General features: G+C 43.0%; 1 protein-coding gene across 1 annotated transcript in view; it reads left to right on the top strand.

Annotated features, from left to right (window-relative positions):
• Positions 1-1,288: 1,288 nt before the first annotated feature.
• The window catches only part of Frzb (frizzled related protein), a 34,231-nt gene continuing 15,382 nt past the window's right edge, over positions 1,289-20,137 (top strand). The window contains exons 1-2 of the mRNA XM_036184664.1: positions 1,289-2,371; positions 9,369-9,416. Coding sequence (XP_036040557.1) covers positions 1,894-2,371; positions 9,369-9,416 — 526 coding nt within the window. The 5' untranslated portion in view covers positions 1,289-1,893. The remainder of the gene's footprint in view (positions 2,372-9,368; positions 9,417-20,137) is intronic.

Here is a 20,137-nt window from a genome sequence, read left to right as displayed (position 1 = left end):
ATTTATTAATTAAATGGTGCTCTAGCCGCCATCTGTTGTTGATTTCCTATGAAGTGGACACACTTCCTTCTGAAAACATTGAAGTCACAGACTGCTGTTAATGATCATTTTTAGATAAAAATTCCATGAACTCAAGTCAGCCACACTGACATTCATTCCCTAAGTGCCATTGGGCCATGAAGGGGATTAATTCCGTCTCCCACCGTGTGCTCTCGGAAGTAGAGGCCGACTTTCTCTGCCTAATATTGACAGCGGAGAAAGGCTCAATAAATCAGCACTGTTCCAGCGACGTCAGACCGCGTTGTAGGTTTTGCCTCTGCACCCGCTGCAATCCCTCTGCTCAAGGGTTTTCCTCTGAAGGGGCACAGTGGTTGGGCCTCCGCAGGACTTCCCACATACAATGCTGGGAAAGCCAAGGGGGGCAGCCAGGGTGGAAACGGGAGACTTCTGGAAGGCGTAGCTTGTGAGGGATCTGTTTTCTATTTTCTCCTCTGGATTCAACTCATCTGGATGAGAACCATCTTCCTGTTTACTATTATTATTACCTGTGTGGGGTAGTTTGTCTGCACCGTTTATTTCCCGTTAGATGAGCTGGCCTGTGAGAAGAGTTATGTAATAAATGCATTTTTCAGTGAGGAAACGGGGGGTGGGGATGGGGGTGGATCCAAATGCTTTAAAGCAGTCTCCACTCTCATGCTTTAAAAAAGAAAAATTCGCAAGTTCCTATTCAACAGGGCAAAGAAAAACTCGGAGGGAAGGAGGGAAGGAAGGAAGGAGGGAAGGGAATTTCGTTTCTTATTTCTGTGGGTCTATTTGTATCCGTGCACATTGTTTCCCCTTTTGAGGGTCCATTTCTTCACAGTTACTCCAATCACAGACCCCTGGAGTCACTAGCTCTCTCTGGATGGGGCCCCACCACTGCTCTCAGGGGCTGCGGTCTCTGCGATCGGGACATTTAAAGTGACCCTGCTCGCGCCTTCCGGACTCCGGGCAGGCGGAGAGAGTCTCTGGTTTTCATTGAGAAAGTATCTGCAAGGAGAGAATGGCAGAGTGGGTTCCCAGGGCAGGGCCGAGGGGACTCGTCCGTGGGTGCGTTGAGACCGATTCTCCCGTGGGGACCAAGGGTTTTCGTCTCTGGAGCCAGAGTCCGGAGTAGAATGGTGAAGGTTCGCGGCTCCAGTCGGGAGCTGCCTAGGGTTACAGCATCTTCACTGTTAGGCAAGGTCCCACCCATGGGCCAGTCCCCTGAAAACTCACTGCCTTCCGGGAAGGAGGAGCCGGAGGGCAGGGGACCACGGGGTGGAGCTCTTGTCAGCCGAGGTTGGAAGGAGCAGCTACAAGCCAAGACGTGCTGACCTCCCCTGAGCTCCTCCGGCGGCTCGCAGGATCTTCCCGACCCTGCAAGACTTGGCAAACTCCTACCTCTGCTCCCCGTTAGTTCCACCCCCTCCCCAGACTCCTCCCTCCGGGTCTCTCATCCTCCTCGCTTTGCAGAATTCATCGCTTCTTCCAACACCTTTTTGTAACACCCCAGAGCTCCGAGTCCCTTAGCTGAATTCGACTTTTGTTTTTATTTCTCTCTCGCTTCCTTTTTCTGCCTCTCTCATCTGATTGATGTGCGGAGGCTGACGCCTCTGCCAGAGTGAGAGGAATAAATAGATGCTGCCTCGCCCAGAGGCTTAGACGCCTGGGAAGAGCAGCCAGCGCAGCAAGGCACCGGACTCCGCCAAGTGTGTGGACCGGACCGGAGGACTTGGATCCAAGAGAGCTGTGATTGATTGTCGGAAGGGACAGCTCCCAGGTCGTTGTGCTCACGCCCGAAGTGCAGGAGACCGCGGAACGCGCCTCTCGCGTCCGCCGCCCGGCTGCGCCCTATCCCATCCTGCCGGGATCATGGTTTGCAGCGGCCCGGGACCGATGCTGCTGTTACGGGCTGGGCTGCTAATCCTGACTGCGCTCTGCCTGCTCCAGATCCCCGGAGCCCGGGCAGCAGCCTGTGAGCCCGTCCGTATCCCCTTGTGCAAGTCCCTGCCCTGGAACATGACCAAGATGCCCAACCACCTGCACCACAGCACCCAGGCTAACGCCATCCTGGCCATCGAACAATTCGAAGGTCTGCTGGGCACCCATTGCAGCCCGGATCTGCTCTTCTTCCTCTGCGCCATGTATGCACCCATCTGCACCATCGACTTCCAGCACGAGCCCATCAAGCCCTGCAAGTCTGTGTGTGAGCGCGCCCGGCAGGGCTGCGAGCCTATCCTCATCAAGTACCGTCACTCGTGGCCGGAGAGCCTGGCCTGCGAGGAGTTGCCTGTGTACGACCGTGGCGTGTGCATCTCTCCTGAGGCCATCGTCACCGCTGACGGAGCGGGTGAGTCCTGAACTCTGCCCGACCTCTGAGGAGGAGTTAATTATTTGCCTTTATCTTCTAGCTCCTTCTTTGCTCTTCAGATCACTTAATCTCCCCTTTACCATTGAGTCCTGTTGTTTTACTTAAAAAGAAAACAAAAAAATTCACTTTATCATACTTCCAAACAAAGTCTTCCAACAGGTGATCTGATTCATCCATTCGTCCCCTGCTCTTCAACACTGAACCTCCAAAGCTCCCTTTCCTATCCACTCTTCGCATGCGGGAATGTCGAGTCCCTGACACTTAACTTTCTTCTTTGTTTCTTGGTGGATTCTTTTGCAATCTCAGTCATCAAGGTTGCTTTGTCGTTAGTGTTTTCACCGCTTAAAATTGTATGGAGACCTCAGGGGAAGAAAAGGAAACCTTTGTTTTCTCCTAATCGTTAAAAATGCTAAGATAATGCCAATACACTTCTTCTAACACAGAGGTCTGCTAGTGACATGTACTGACTCAAAATCCAACTTCATCAATACTACTTCCTTAAATTTCCCCCTCCTCTCAACGAAATAAATGATAATTCCAGTCAGACACAGCAATGCAATGTTATTGCTGCGCACTGCTAATGAGCGTCTCCTGTGCTTCATTCAGGCAGACAGCCAGGGAACTGAAATAACAGGTCCTTTCCACAGGCCGGCATGCCTTCAAGTCCTTTTGTAAATGGCATATGGACAAATGGAGCTATATTTTAAGCATGTTATCTTCATAGCCTTGTATAACTTTATTTTTAACCTCCCTCTTTATCCCATCCGTACTCTCTCTGTGTATACACTACCCACACATTCACACTTTCCCCACTATAAAACTAAATTAAAGTTCTATGTTTAATGGGTTTAATCACCATTTGTTTCATCACTGGTGTTTGGTCTCATTGTGGCATTCATCATTTTAAGGCCTCCGACTCAGTCTAGTTCAGTATGGTCTACATTCAGTAAACTCTATCTTTCCCTACCAATTAGCTCGAATCTCAGCTTTGCCCCTTCCAGTGCTTTAAAGACAAAGCTTAGGCAAACCAGTGGTCCTTCTCAGAATCTCCTAGGACCAGCTGTTGTCAGATGTGTTCCACTTGGTTGTATCATCTCTGTTCACTCCTTCAACTTCAGCATTTCCTTCTGTTTTTCAGCTGGCTCAGGCTGGGCTCACATCCTCAGTTTGTAGTTAATGAATTCGTTATTAGGGGGCTGATTCAGAAAAAATACGTTCATTAACTAAGAGAGGGTGAAAGGGAAAAGTACAGAGAGCTGAAAATCAAAGACAGAACAGAAAGATCTCACAGCTTTCTGGCGATTACTTTACTTAGCTTAGCACCATGAATATAGGAACTGTCTTGTGAAGGTCAATTAATGATCAGGAGCTAGTCGCATAAGGTAATCCAAAAGAAACATTCTCTTTACTGTTTGGCTAAAGGAGAACTCCTGAGCCCTTGCACTGACCGAAGTCACAGGCTCTGCAGACACTGTTGGAGCTCAGTGCAGTTGCTACCCTGGCTGACAAACACTATTAAAGTCGGTGAAAGGCTAGCACTCTTCTCAGGCCAATTACTAGGAATGATGTAGTTCACTCTGAAATGCATGCTCCCCGGAGAAGACAAACTTTGCTCCGAAGCCTAAGCCTAGAGAAGGACCTGGAAGGAGTGAGGTTTGGCAAGTCTACATGCTCTCAAAGGCCATGGTCAGTGGGGATGAGAAGCAGTTTCACTGAGCGTCCCTGAGTTACTTATCACCAAAGACCAGACATGGCACAATAGCCTCACTGAAGCATTCACATAGGTCATGCATCGGGACAGTTTGTCAGTCCACGAGATTGCTGAAATGCTTTGAAGTTCCATAGTATTTGTTTTACTGACAGCATCTTTGGAAGACCCCCCCCCCCCCCGGGCAGGGGGTACTTAGGATGCTCCCATGCCTCAATTTTCATATGAAACAGTGACCAGGAGCTGAGGACAGGCTTGGAGAGATACATGCTGGCCTGAAGGGGCCTCTGGCTTCCAGTCTGTTGAAAATAATTACACAGTTCCTCTGTTGGGTGAAACTGTCAGATGCCTGGCATTATTTAATACTGCCACATGGAGCTGCAGAGATGGTACCATGATTAAGAGCACTGTGATTAACCAGCTCCTCCAGAAGACCTGGGTTTGATTCCTAGTACCCACATGGTAGCTTAATAGTCTATAACTCTAGTTCTGGGAGACTTAATGCCCTCTTCTGGCCTCCGTGAGTACTGCATACAAATGGTGCATAGACATACATACATACGTACATACATACAAGCTTACAGTGCAGAACCAGGTACTGAAAATGGGCACTGCATACATGTGGTACACATACATACATGCAGGCAAAACACCCATACACATAAAATTAAAAAAAAACTACCACATGTCACCATTTTAATTAATTTATTCTTTGGTTTATTGGGATACAATAGTTTACAATTTTTTTTTTCTTCCTTCTGGTATAAGCAGAATCCCTGTGTCTTAGGACTAGATCCTATCTATGAAAATGAGATCTCTCTTTAAGGAGTGGTACAAACCTTCACATTCCTGTATCAAGAGGATTTTGGTTCATTCATACCATTCTTGATTCTCTGTTCATACCTAACATACTGTGACTCAACAAATAAGCTTAGGGCATTCAACAAAAAACAAAGTCTGAATGGAGCAGATTGATGCTTCAAACTACTTTTTGCTTCCAAAACACTATGAATGAGCATATTTTTATAAAGAAAACAAGACCTGTTGGCCATAGCTAATAATTTCATGTTAAGTTTATTGTATATTTCATATTAACTGTAAAGTAGGTCTTTGAACACTACTATTTGAGAGCTCAGCTCAATTTGGCCATTCTGCTTGTTACTTGAGACATTTAGGCAACTGTTGAAGATGGCACAGTGAGTGAGACTTAGAAACCAGGTCCACGGGCCCATGGCACTCTAGCTATAAGGAAATGATAGGACTTCTTCAACCCTTACATGTCAGTAAAGGTAAATGTGTCTGTTTCCTAAGGGCAAGGTGGGGACTAGACAGCATGTGAACCGTTGAGTCTTGAACCTGGTGCCGAGAGATCACTGAACAAATTGCTGCTGCTGTTTTTCTATTTCTATGGCTGTTGTATCAAGTGGACTCACTTTTCCTTTTCATTGGTTTATTTGAACTTGATCAATGCAGACAGCAGTCTTGAATACTTAGCAGGATTTACCCTGGGGTCCGATTGGAGAAGCAGGTTTTACTTCTTCTGAATATAGAAAATTAATGTTTCCTTTCATACAAATCAAGCTAGGACTCAGGCTAAGGAGTAAATTCCTGTGGGAATAGTAGGAAAAATACAGAGTGAGTTTGACTGATGTCTGTTAACTAGAAATAGTTTATTGGGGGAGAGACTTATACATCTCTGCCCCTCCCTGAGGACCTACAAGCAGTTAACAGTTGCTGGGAGCCGGGGTGGAGGTGAGGGGTGGAAGTCGACCTGGAGGCTCCGCCCCTTCTTGTGTATCTATAGGCAGGTTGTGGTTGCAGGGAAGGGAGAGACATTTTCTTCAGTAGTGTGGCCACTGGTAAGTGGCCCATTCTGATGCAAGTAATGCTCACCCACGCTCCTATAACTAATCCTGATTAAAGTCACTAGTTCACCAAAAAGAAGGAAAGAATGAACTTTTGTAAAAATATATGAATGATAGGGTATTGTACACCTCTTTCTGGACTACCAATAGCTTGCTGTGCCAAGAGCTTCATAATCACCCTTTGCAAACATCTGGTTATTGCTGGCTTCCAGCATGCTCCCCCAGCTCTCACACAATGTGTTCCTCAGGCCCTGGCCTGGCAGAGCCCCACCACCTTTCCCATGTGATGACTGCTATTTAATCATCTCTTCACTTTCCAAGGAACAGGCAGCCTTTTCTTCAGTGTTCGCCCTGGTCTCCAAATATTTGAGGGGCCAAATACCAAGAAGGAAGGATGTGAACAAGAACATGGGATGGAAAGAAGTAAAAATTTTAAGTTAGGACTAGAGAGAAAAACATGATTCGAAGGCTCCTTCAGTGTGTTGATGCCAAAAGGCATTCTGCCTGGCTTGGGGAGAGAGTCTGTGTTGTTAATTTTATTTAGCCATAAGCCAATTGTCAGTGCTAGTGAAATCCGAGATTGTCCCTAATTTTTTTTAATCAGTCACCTTTGTCTCCCTTTTCACCAAACTTAGTTGGAAGAGAAAAACTGACCATGTTATCTTTGGCTTTTGTCTTTCTGCTAGGTGTTTAGAAAGAATGTAAGAGCCACTGTGTAGACGTGTAATTTTGAATAAGGAAGCACTAGCTTCGGTCTAGAAGTTTAGAGACAACCACAGACAGTTTCACAGATGCAAACCCTTAGCTGAGTGTCATTCATTTTCGGCAAGTCACCTGACTGACGTTGGTCAGCATTGGTGTCTAAGAAGGGGAATGAATGATTGGTAAAGCACAGAATGCATGCTGAACGACAACCACACCAGGGAGAGGACCCGCTGTCTCAGGACAAGGATCCTTAGTGGTGACCGAATAAAAGCTGACGACATACTGTGTTCTAGGCATTGTCACAGGCGTGGTGCATATGAGTTTTCCATAACAGCTCCTCCATGTTACCCCTAGTTTACAGGAAAGACTGCAAGGTACGTAGAGAAGTGACTGTCAAGTTAATTGAGTGTATGAGAAAACAAAGGTTCAGACCAGAGGCTGTTCAACACTACCTACCCATCTGCTCTTGCTAAGAAAAACAATTTTGATCTTTTTGGAGAATCTGTGTCTTTTGTTCTTTAGGTTAAAGTTCAAGGAGCAAAGTGTTTTCATTGTGTTGACCTGTGGCTTAAAAGAATAAAAGGGCTCCCAGGACAATGGGTTCCAAGAGATAAAGAATGACTGGCTGCTTTGTTGAGATAGGAGAGAATGTCCATGCCACACTCTTCTAACCCAAGTCCCTCAGACTCAGCGTGCTGCAGAACTCACGCTTCCCTGCCCTCCCCACTTATTCTCCAGCATGTTTTATGCTGTTTTGAGGCTTTAATACTGTGGTCGTTTAGGCTTAGGATTCTGCCTTTCAGTTCAGCAGGTATCAAGTACTACTCCTCTATTCAGAATCAGATCTCTCGCCTTCTCTCCCTGACCTCTCTGGGCTCACCATACCTGACAGGGATTACCATCCTGCACCCATGACCGGCCGGCTCTCTTACCTGCAGCACTCCTCATTCATCTTCTGGCAAGATGATTTTTCTGAAATGTGTATTTATTGCTGAAATCCTTTGGGTCTCCTCCTTAGACTCACTCCCCTCTCCCTCTCTGTTTAGAGTCACTCTTTGCTTGCCCCAGGCTCTCTCTAGCCATGCTGGAGGATATTCGGTCCCGTAATGAGTGCTGGTCCCATAAAGAGTGGTGGATCTACCACCTTTGCCGTACTGTTCTCACACAGGCAGGCTCTTCCGGAAATCTCTGTGACTTCACAGGAACCCCTCAAGATACAAAATCTAGCAATCACACAGTATCGACAATTTCCATTCAGGACGATTTTGATGGTAGAATTTCAAATTTTGACTAGCTGAAAAAAAGGATCAGAAAGTTCTGATTTTCTCTAACAGTTCTAACCGTTGAATCCTTGACATTTTAAAAAGCATAGAAACAACTCTGGCAATGAGAATATGAAATAAGGAAAACATTCGCCTTGGCTTGACCGTTTCAAAGAAGTGCCCCACCCCTAGAAGCTTTATCTTTTCATCTCATATAAACCTTAAATGCTAAATATTTTCAATGTAGACCGATATAATTCATTCATCTACAAGGAGATTATTTTATATAAGCCATATGCATTGTATCTCCTCATTCTTCAGGAATAGAAACATTGGCATATTACCTTAAAATTTGGTATATTATCATGAATAAAATTTGAATAGCATGAAAGTCATCAAGTTAATGGTTTATGTCAAATGCTTGTAGAACTAGTATTTGTTGTTTATTAATCTATCTGGAGACCCCTGTCTTTCCTTTGATACAGCTTTTTGAATGTTAGTTATGGCCATGTGTGTAGCTCAGTGGTAGAGCCCATGTTTAGCATGCATGAAACCCTGGGTTTGATACCCAGCATTAAACCCTTTTCTGTTTATGTTTTATATGACCTGTGAAGAAAAGGGACAGAGGAAGAATGCTGATTTTTCTGGGCTAAGTAGAGTTATTTAGTATTGAGCTTGTTTAGCATTAAGTGTTAATACAAGTATACAGCTCTTGTTTGAAAGTGTGAGCTGAGTGTCAGCATGAATCCATGGTCAGCTACTGTGTCTCTCCACATGGCACTCTGTAGGGGCACACAGCACAAATCATTAGAGGCTGCTCTCCTAATTAGAACACAGAAGGCCATTATCATTACCATTTTCTGGGATTACAACATCATGAAAAGAACCAATGGCGAATCCTAATTATTGCCACATCTATTAATTTTACTGGTTTGAGCATCTACAAGTGCTAGGCTTCCTTTCTGCTGAACTGCTTAGTCTGCATTTAACAAAGGGCCTGGAGTTCTTTCTGGATCCCCATAGACACTGTGCCTGAAGAGTATGACATAACCATTCATTGACACAGTATATTTGGTCCTATCTGTCACAAAGCCACACATGTTGGGTTAGTGCCTAATATTTATGTGAGCTTTACTGAGATAGAACATTCATTTACAGTGTTTATGAAATTCAAGAACACATTATTTATTAAATGCTAAAATGTTATGCACAGGTGATGGGGATTCATGAGGAACAACTTTCAATCACATCCAAGTAAGGACCTCATCCTTATTCAACCCCCAATAGTGGGGCTACTTCACAGCACTAATGAAGGACCATTTCCTGGAGACACTTGGTTCTTACCCAAGTCAAGGTGTCACAGAATTACAGTTTATAGGTGAATTCCTAAAGTAATAACTCTGTTATCATTCTTTCTGTATTCTGTCACTTTTCAGATTTTCCTATGGATTCTAGTACTGGACACTGCAGAGGGGCGAGCAGCGGTGAGTACATTGCTGTCCCTGGCTTTCATTCGTGGGGTAATTTATCTTTGATATGGTCTTAGGACTTACATTTTATTTGCAGATGTTTGTGTCCCCCTTTAAAAATAAACATAAAAATGATTTCCTTATCTATGCTGACTTTATTTTGAGTATTAGTATATTAAAATTGACCTCTTGGCTTACAGTTTGGTATACAAATACGTTAATAAATGTACAGATTCATGTAGCCACAGTTCAGGATAATTCACAGATGATTCACACAGAGAATAATTCTCTCACCCATCACCATACTCTTTCATGATTTTTTAAATAGTGCAAGTTTCACTTGCTTTGAAGCACTAGCTATTCTCTGGCACTCTAATGTCTTTGGGGATTGTCAGATAGATGGGATCTGGGAATGCAGCTTCCATGGTAGGGTATATAATCTTTCAAGATTACTTTTTTTTCACTTAGAATAATGCCTCTGAGAATCACTGAAGTTATTACCTGTATCAACAATTCATCCCTTTTGTTGAGGAATAACTCATTATTTGGGTGTATACAATTTATTTATTGCTGGTCATGAGGTAAGTATTTATTTAACTTGGTTAAAAAGTGCAAAACTGCTTTTAAAATAACTGTTTAGGGGTAGGGGTATAGCTCAGTTTGTAGAGTGTTTGCTTAGCATGTATGAAGCCCTGGCTTTAGTTCCCATTACCATATGCTGGTGCATGCCTATAATCCTAGCACTCAAGAGTCAGAGGAGAAAGATCAGAAGTTTGAGTCCAGCCTGGGCTACATGGAATTCTGTCTCAAGGCAAAACAAAAACACTATTATGACTATTAAGTTTTGTACCACCAGTGGACAAGAACTGTAGGCTTTCTATAGTCTCATCAGCATGCAGTATAATCAGGTTTTTGTTTTGTTGGACTGTTTGGTATCTTGGTTATCTGATTATCTTTTTCATGAATGTTGAGATTTTTCCTCGTTCTTCATGTGGACAGTTATTTAGGACTGGATTCTGGGAATTTTAAAACATAGGTCACTCAAAAAGTCAAGTCAAACCGAACCACACAAACAAAGAGATAGGTGATAGGACTTGAGGTTGCATTCAAAGTCCTTTAGAGAGGTTGGTCCTCTATCTTCCCAGGGGCCAGCTGTGTCAGGTTAGGTTCTGAACGAGTCTTCTGCAGGTGATGATGTCAGCATCCGGTCTCTTTCCAGTCTCTGCACTATTTTTTAGATTCAATGCAGGTGTGCCATCAAGATGATCTATAATCCACAGTTACTTTTTCAGTTTGTAGAACATTGTTTAGTCAAATTCACACATAGCCAGGGGCGAGTCCAGCAGTTTGCAATCACTGATGCAAGGTTGTTTCCCAAGCTCTTTCCACTCTGTAACCTCTTCAGTACTTTTCAGTTCCTTGGAGCAAGCACCCCATTTTGACCCCTGATAGAAAGCCAGGACCTTATCCTTCCCATTTTGCGGTTCATTTCTTGGGATTGCTCTTGCATCTGGGGCCAAGAGGTGGATGGATGTAAACAAAACAACAGGCTCTCCTGATCTCTTAGCACCATTGGTCCCCTAATCAAGGAGCAAGGGTCTCCTCCATCAGGGTTTTAGGCTCATTTGGTACAGCTGATACTGTTACCTCTGAGCTGGGATGGGTTACTGGATCTCCACTTTTGGAGCCAGACCTACAATGCCCACTTCCAGATTGCAGGTTGTAAAAAAACAGATTGGCAGATGATAGACAAAGAAATTCGTTGAACCCACTGTCATGTGATGGGCCTGGTTTCCTTCCCTAATCTTTCTGCTGTTTATGTTTGAGCATTCCTAAGAAGCTGCTTCATGCATTCTGCTCAGGGTATGTTCTGTGAGGGAGAAAGAATGGCCCTTATTATTGCATCTTACCACACAATAAACCTTTTAACAAAGTGCAAAAAAAAGCACAAATAAACCAAATAAGTTAGTGCATTTTTGTAGGCACTGTCTTGTAAGGACCACAAACCAGGATAGTTAATGTTAGCAGTGTTCTAGATGCTTCTGAGGCACCTCTACTTGCACATTCCTTTACAATGGAAGCTTCTAGTCAGCATTCTAATACTGCAGTTTAATTTTGCCTGGTCTCGACTTTTGTATGAATAAAGGTTGCCTTTGGTTGCACAGTGGCTTTCTTTGCTCTTCGTGATGCACACAGTAGTTTTCATTTGCATTGCTGACACTGTCCATCATTAAACATAATTCTTCCTAATGTTATTGGGTATTTGGTTGTTTCCTATTTTTGCTACTGTGTCTAAAGGCTGCTTAGTTTCTACATAGCATTTTTTTTTTTTCTGGTAATTCTCACTGATTTTGGTCAGTATGCTATATTTTGTCATATACCTTGTAAGTGAAAGGGAAACATTTGTCAATTCATGAGTAGGTTTGAAATACAGATTTTCACTCCTCGGTGACATCCATTGAGTATTATCATCAGGTTGGCCTGAGGTACTGTCCAGCCAACGTAGCCCTAACAACCATTTACCCTCTGTAAAAGTAACTGATTCAAAATTATTTCGAATTCTTCGAAATGAAAACTTCATTTTAGTGTAACACAAGGGTGGAGGGAGATGGGAGAGTGTACATGGAGCGGGAAGCCATTACTCTGGTTAGCACTGGGTGCTCATTTCAGTGGCCATGGCTGAGCCAAAGGTACCAACATGATTTCCAGGCCTCACATCAACACCCAGGCCCTCCCCATGATCCTGAGACAGAAAAAGGTGCTGAAAAGTACCCCATCCATACCCACAAAAGACTCCATGACAAAGCTGGTTTTCACCCTGCTGAAGCAGCGAGGCTGCAGATGCCCCGTAGAGACCCACAGTGATCTAAATTCTGCTTTCCAGAGGGTGCTCATCCTGAGCGCTTATTTAAAGTATTTTAAGTTCTGGTGATACAATTTTCAGTCACATAAAGCAGCCAGACCTTGTTGGTGCCTATGCTACTTGGAGGATTGCTCGTTTTGTTGTATTTGTGTAAAACAAACTAGAAAGCTCACTTGTTCAGTGACACAATTGGTCAGTCAGTATTTCCGGCCAAGTGTGTGTGTGTGTGAGCTGTCAATTTATCTGAAAGTTATGGTTAGAGCTTCAGTGTGTCAATGAGCAAAGACATTGATAACACAATATACAACAATGGATCCACTTGGAGTAGGGAGTGGGGGTGCATGCCTTCAATTTCAGCACTCTGGAGGCAGAGACAGGCAGATATCTGAGTTCAAGGAAGCTGGTCTACATACAGAGTGAGTTCCGGGACAGCCAGGGCTACACCGAGAAACCTTGTGTGAATGTAACAACAATAAACCCAAAACAGCCCCAAACAACAACAGCAACAACACAATCAAAACAGATCCACTTAGAAAACTACAGAGTGAAGGCTGTGTGCCTGGGATCAGTGTTTTCTGTCCCGTCCCCTTTTTCAAAATGTTTCCTTTTCTCTGGCAGAACCCAGGCAAGGAAAACAAACGGGAAGCCGAGTGCATTCTGTTTGGTGTGTGTGTGTGTGTGTGTGTGTGTGTGTGTGTGACAACGACGACATTGACATAGTCACGTGTTTTCAAAAGTAAGTGCAGTTTGTTCATGCTCCGTTTTATTCTTTGGAGAAAGGTAGCAGCTGAAAAGGCTCATGATAAAACAGGAAATGAGGAAGGCACAAAACCATTCTAACCTACATCATGACCCTTTCCAAAATGTCAAGCGTTTGTGTCCGGAATTTGGGAAAGAGTTACCTCCCTCCAATTAGTTTATTTGTTGCCTTAACACTTGACATTTTTTCCCTCCTTCTTTGGAGATTGTGACTCTGAATAGCTTCCAATTTGTGAGTGTATTTTACTGCTGTAAATCTACTATCATAAAAGTAATAGATATTCTGTGTTTATATAGTATGGGATGTGGAAAACAATTCAGTTCCATTCCACTGAGTCACTTTGTCAAATTACCATGGAAAATTAAGAAAGGGATGTTTAATTCATTCAGCAAAAGGGTACACCTTTTGTTGGTTTGTATTTTGGTTTAATTTTGTTGGGTTTTTTTTTTTTGAGGTAGGGTCTGTGTAACCCAGGCTGGCCCCGAATTCCCTATGCAGCTGAAGATGAGTATGAACTTCTGATCCTCTTGCCTCCACCTCCCAAGCACTGGGATTGCAGCTGGCACCACCACACTTTGTTTTTAGCATGGCTCCAGAGGAATCCAGGCTTCCTGCAGGCTAGCAAGCACTCTCACAACTGAGCTACAGCCCCAGGCCAAGGTGTCAGCGAAATTGAAATAAACCAAAAATAATTCTAGTTTGGTACGTGTGCTGACAACTTATGAGCATTAACATTAAAAAATACACAAAATTTTCCAGGGAGGCGATAGTTGATGAGTTCTGATGTACTGTGTGTGTGCGACCAAATTACTCCACTGGTCTTTTCCAATATGCTTATCGGGTTGCATTGGCCTCTGCCCTCCTTTCTACAAATGCTTGCTGACTACAGAGGCCGAATTAACCATGCGCAACTGGGGGAAATTAGCATGGGTAAATAGTACTTTTTGTGACTGTACTGTAGTTTACAGTTACAGGTCTTCTTCCCCCAACCCACCCGTTACATATGGAAACTGCAGCTTCGATTTTCTTTCTTTCACGTTCTCTTCCTTGAACTGTTAGCAAAACTGCCTTAGTTCTTCTGGCCCAGACACAGCACTTCCCAAGGCTCTCACGCTTGTGCCCCTTTCCTCTCTGCATAAAGGTTCACTCCTGTCAGAATTCATCTGCTCACAGAGGGTCTTCATTACATCTTTAACCGGGGTTCTGCTCGCTCTCCCAGGAGGAGAAGCGTATTTCGATTTCCTATCTCCCTGTCCTATTTACATTTCAAATACAATGTATTTAACAACAAAACCAATCTCTTAATAAAAAAATTTCCACTTTGAATGATGTGGCATCATCTCCTTCCTAAGCTCTCAGCATGAGAGTTTCAGCGTTGGCTTGAGTCCATCCATCTTCCCATTTTTCAGAATGTAGTGGAAACGGGTTTCTCTCAGTACATCTCCTGTACATCAAGGGCCTATCAGGAGACAGCAGTGGACAGAGTGGCATGTCTCCTCGCTTCTCCCTTTTATGTACGTGGCATTGGGCAGACTGCAAGTAAGACCATTGGGACCCATTTTGTCTCTTTGCTTTTTGACTTTAAGGACACCACAAAACAGTTACAGGGAAAACGAAACTGCGTTGACTCTTAGACTCCAAAACAGTGCAGAGAGCAGTTGATTGAAATATTTCTAAAAATCTAAGCTTGAAGAAATAAATGCAGTTTCCTATTCTTGGTGATGCAATGTTAGTCTTTGCAATCTTAAGCAATTTCCTTGTACAAAGCACAAATCATTATGAATTGAGGCCTTTATTACAAAATTTGAGGTTTATTTTTATAGCTGTGCAGAGTCTATGCTACTTTTCAAAACTTTTTTCTATTACCTAGTTTCACCAGTCAACTTCATATTTTTTCTAACCCAAAATAAAACTTCACACACACACACACACACACACACACACACACACACACTCACACACACACACACACACACAATTTGCCTTATGCAAATATTCAGAAAATAAATATTATTTTTAAATATCCAATGAATAGCTGCTAAGTCACTTCATTTTATGGAAAAAAAAATGAAGGAATGTCTTGTGATTTTTAGGGTAATGGTATTTTACTAAAGTTTAGTTAAGAGTAAAATGAACAAAATCAAGTGAGTGCTGCCTTGAGTTTTGACAAAGTCTGCTGCTCTCACTGAGAGAGTAGGATAAAGAGTATTTTTGTCATCCTTAGAGATTTCCCGGCCTACAGCAGCAGGGTTCTAATTTCCATTAGCATGGATTAGTGCAGTTAAATCTTCAGCTTTGTGCAAACAGATCCACCTTCCAGGGCGTCCTTTGTCGCTGGCAACTTTCTTAGATTTATCTATGTAGTTGTGTTTCATTGGTCTCCGTGTATGCTGGTGCACCTTCAAATGGCCGTAATACCAGTGCCATTATAAACTTCTGGCTTTTTAAATATTGTTCCCAGCTCAAGGGAGTTACTGGTTTCTGATTCTTCAGGAATTGTTATTAGACACCCTCCCCCCCCACTCCCTTCTCCCACTTCCCATTTCATCACTGAGCTCAGACAACTAGGATTCTGATGGCTTTTGTTCTTAACATCCCAGGAACAACAAGACTCTGGAGATTTTCCATAAGGTATCCTTTCGATGACTTTAATGTCAGGGTGAGGGAGGGTGGTTGGCTGTAGGGGTGGACTCTCCAGATGTTTTCCCAGCTTCTTGTTTCTAGAAGGGTAGTGGAACAAACCTTCTGAAATGCGCGTTGTCTTTGGCCATTCTCCATCAGAAAGCTGCCGGAACAAGCCTGGCATCCGCCCTGTTGCAGTTTGGATGCTTTGTGATCCAGCAGATGGACCGACATCTGAACTTCTGCTCACTCACCTGCTGCAGCCTTTCTCTTTCAAGGGCAGGCGAACTTTGCCGCGTCGTGATGGTGCTGGCTTTATAATCTTAATTTCGAGCATCCCACACCGTACCTATGTCTGCTCTTCTTGCCAGATGATTCATTCTGGAACTGTAGCTGATTTTTCTTACTCCTTTAAGACTGCTTGCCCATCAACTGCCATTTACTGTCTGTCCAACCTCTGACTTCTTCATTTATGTGCGATTTTATTGTTTATGGGAATAAGTGGTTTTCTTGAAACTCTCTTTAATTCCCCTTTTTCTCTTTTTTTTTGTGGCAAATTCTTAGCAAGATTCAATGGAGTAAATCACTCAAATGTGTGACTGACACGCTTTGGGAAAGAAACTTTATTAGAGAAGCAATTTGTGTGGCAATTTTATCTGCACCAAGTTTGTCCTTTCATTTACAACATTGGTCTCCTTTCTCTGTACATCGCACAGCTGTGCACCTTATCCTCATGCTTCACAGCGACACCATCACTTCCTCCATCAACGGGAGAGTCAAAGCTGTAGAAGAAATGGCTCTCATCCACCCCCTAACGAATTCATCATCCTGTCAGCGTCAGGACCCTCTGTCCTTATCTCTTGTGCAGTGGATAAGTGTCCTGGCTTTCAAAGCCCCATTCTCCTTGTTTTTTTACAGGGCCCTGTCATCCCCTTGCCAATTAAATTCAATGGACCCTTTTATTTCTTAACCAACTTCAGCTTGGAGGGTCATTTGACACAAAGATTGCCCTTCTTCCCTCTTAGAATTTCCTGTTTTTCCAGCTTTTGTGACTCCGTGCCCTCCTGCGTTTTCTCTGAAGTCTCTGGATGCTCCTCCACAGCCTCCTTTGTGTACTTTTTCTTCTCTAGATTTTTAAAAATCAAGTTAGCAAGAAGTAGTTCTTGACTGGGCAACCATAAGTCACCTTTCCAGAGTCATATTTGAAGAGCACTTCCACAGAGGACTATGAAAGCCGGAGTGGTTTAGACTATCACGTTATACATTGCACACACACAATATGTTTCTTTTTCATAACACACATGGAGTTGCAGATTGGCTGTGTGTCATTAGTTTGTACCCTTTGCTCTGGCCATGTTGTCCATCAGCTGTCCCACAGTCCTGGGACAGAGCCTAGAATGTGGCACATAGCAAGTAAATATCAATTCAGCGAATAAATGAGCACACTGCTAACTGGAAAGCTTCAACAAGTGTTCTCTTTTCCTTTCCCACCTGATATTTAGAGAAGCTTGGCTGTCCCAGGGTTACAAAACAGAGGATGCTATCATGTCTTCTGTAGGAAGACACAGGCGTGGTGTGGAATATATTCACCAGTGTCTAAAACTGCTTAAGGACAGACTTACAAGCACTGCTATTAGGCAGTTGTAAATATGTCAAGGTCAGAGTTGAGGGTGTAGATCTTTACATTGTATGAATTTATTTCATGAATCTTTAAAAGTTTGCCATGGCCTTCTCCTGAGTGTTTTAGAGTGGAAGGGGAAGGAAGGGGACAAAGGGATCTTGGGTCAGATGCAAGGATATGCACTTTTGGCACAAATTACAATGCCCTCTGATCTCATCAGAATGGTCATTCATGAGAGAGCAATGGGAATGTAATACATAGAATTGTATTTTCTCCTTTTCTCCTCACCTTTTGTCCATAGGTCCTAAGTACAGACTGGAGATATTTTCTTAGAAAAATATCTACTCAGTCTTCCAATGTCAAAATTGTGGTCTATGGGATGTTGACATCCAGTGAAGTTAATTATAGTCTTACAGCTGTGAGTGAGATCAAAATAAGTTCAAGGTCAGAACTAGTTGGAAAGTTGTATCACACTTAAGCTTGGTCTCAGACAAGATTGTATTAAACAGCAAGAACCCAGTCAATAACAAATTTTATCATTGTAATCAGGTCTTTAGAATTGTCTCGATCTTTTAAACCTATATAAAAATAATATTCTATGGGTTTCTAATAAACAAGGCTATATCATGATCAAACCTAGGTGTAGAAGAGTGTGATCATTGCCCCAGTGGCTTATGCTTATCAGAAGTCTCACTGTAGAGACAGTAGGCTGTGAATTAGCTCAAATACTGTGGAGTACCTTGGGGATCTCAGGGATGGGACTGCAATCCAAGGCCTTACACATGCTAGCTTTGCAACTGAGCTATGTCCCTGCAGGTCTGGTTCTGGGGGGTGATGGGCATGTTAATTTTCCTCATTTGTGGGAGGGTGATAAACTCTCCTTTATGTTAGCATAATAAACAATATTTCCAGCAGAGTAGCTGAAAGAATTGAGTGAAAAGGTAAGATAACATCAAGAGTAGTCTAAGGTAGAGTTCTAGTCATGACGATCAGGAGATGAGTGCTGCTCTCTGATACACAATCCAGGGTATTGCATTTAATTCTAGACTTTGAAGGGTCAAAATGGTCCACATTTCAAGACTTTTCTCATCACTCCATTAAAAAAAATCAGCTCCTTTAATTAAAAGTTCCCCTAAAGTAAACCGCCAAGGCAAACTCTAATTCTTTTATAGGATTTTATTCTCAATATATGCTCTTATGCAAATGTGAGTAATACATTTCATTTTGCTACCATAGAACCAAACCTTAAAGTCCTTGTCTCACCAGGAAACTGGGAGGAGAAGAATACTAACAATTACACTAGTGATAATGGTAATTCTATAGGCTCAATAAGACATCAAAGCACCAGGAAATCAAACTGCAGGTAGCTTTGTTACAACAGACACACAGATTGCAGTAGATGATGCATGCAACTTCTCTTTCCAGGGCTTTTTATAGTTTCCTAGTTCTTAGTCTTTGTGGACAGTGTGTGTGTGTGTGTGTGTGTGTGTGTGTGTGTGTGTGTGTGTGTGTGACTTAGGGGAGAGATAATGCTTTAGGTTTATCAAGGTAAAGTATATATTTGGATTAAATAATCATGAGTAAGTAGAAGGAAGTTCTACATTTGTATTTAGTGGATATAAAATTCTACTTATACCGTTGCTAATATATTGAACTACTAGATAAACTAGATGGATATTTGCATCTATAGCAAGATCTAAGAATTACGGCAAAAAGGGTCATTTTCTAAAATGATTCTTTGGGAATTTCACATCATGCACCCAATCCCACTCATTACTCAGTCTCTCTGTATCTTCCCTTCACCCCTGTAGGGCCCCACAATAGGAAAAATTTAAAAAAAGGTAAAAAATAAAAAAAAATACAAACAAGAATATTAAAAAAACAAACAACAATAACAAAACAAACAAACAAACACTTTGCTTCTCCATCTTCCCCGCCTCTCCATTTCCTCTTCATCAGTGGCACTGGGAGCTGCAGTGTGGTGTATCATGCAATCTGCTCTTTTGTACAAACAACTTTTCTTGCAAATGTTCGTTGTATAATGACTTGTTAGTCAGGTTCAAGGCCTGTGGTTTCTGGCACATCATCAATATCTCTGGGATATCCTGCTGTTGCCCTGAGTCATGGAGATCCTGCAGCCATGGTTCTGCAGGACCAATTCCTTCACACTCTCCAGCAGGTCATAGATGGCATAGATATTGGGGAGTGCCAACTCAAAGCCCCGGATGTATGTCTGGGTGGTAGCTGAGTTTATCTGACTGGGCCACTTTGACCACCCCCTTAGGTCAGAGGGCCATAACTAGCTCTCCCAAGTGTGGTGAGGAGTGGGGTCAGCTTTCCCGTGTGTGTGTGTGTGTGTGTGTGTGTGTGTGTGTGTGTGTGTGTGTGTGTGTGTAGGGGGCAGCTCTTCTATAAGGGACGGGGATGGGGTCAAGGGGGTCTGCTATCTCAGGGTTAGAAAGGAGCAGGCTCACCTTGCATCTTAACACATGGTCCAATGTGTTAATACATTGAACCACATGGTTCAATAGCTGGTTAACATGGGCCTCTGTGGCAACATGGGCAACAGATATCAGCGCAGCCAAAGGGTCATATTTTTACACAGTGTGACAATATTCCCTTGGTGACTAGTAAGAATAATGAGTACATTACAGGGGAGCAACCTCTGGTCCCAAGATTAGTTCATTAGCTCTTAGGGAATAGTCTATGTAGAGGGGATTGTACGTACCACTATGTAAACACCTTCTTGAAATATTCCTAAATCACTTTATAATATAATTACGAAGAATCTCTGCCTGGGAAGTTTGGTACATTTGTTTATGTTTCAGGCAAAGTTATATGGGTAATAATATCAAATTAGATTCAATTTA

This window comes from Onychomys torridus, chromosome 4 (genome assembly GCF_903995425.1).
Source record: "Onychomys torridus chromosome 4, mOncTor1.1, whole genome shotgun sequence".
In the NCBI taxonomy this organism is placed as follows: Eukaryota; Metazoa; Chordata; class Mammalia; order Rodentia; family Cricetidae; genus Onychomys; species Onychomys torridus.
The sequence above is the reverse complement of the archived record's forward strand: the minus strand, read 5'-3'. Positions and strand labels throughout refer to the sequence as shown.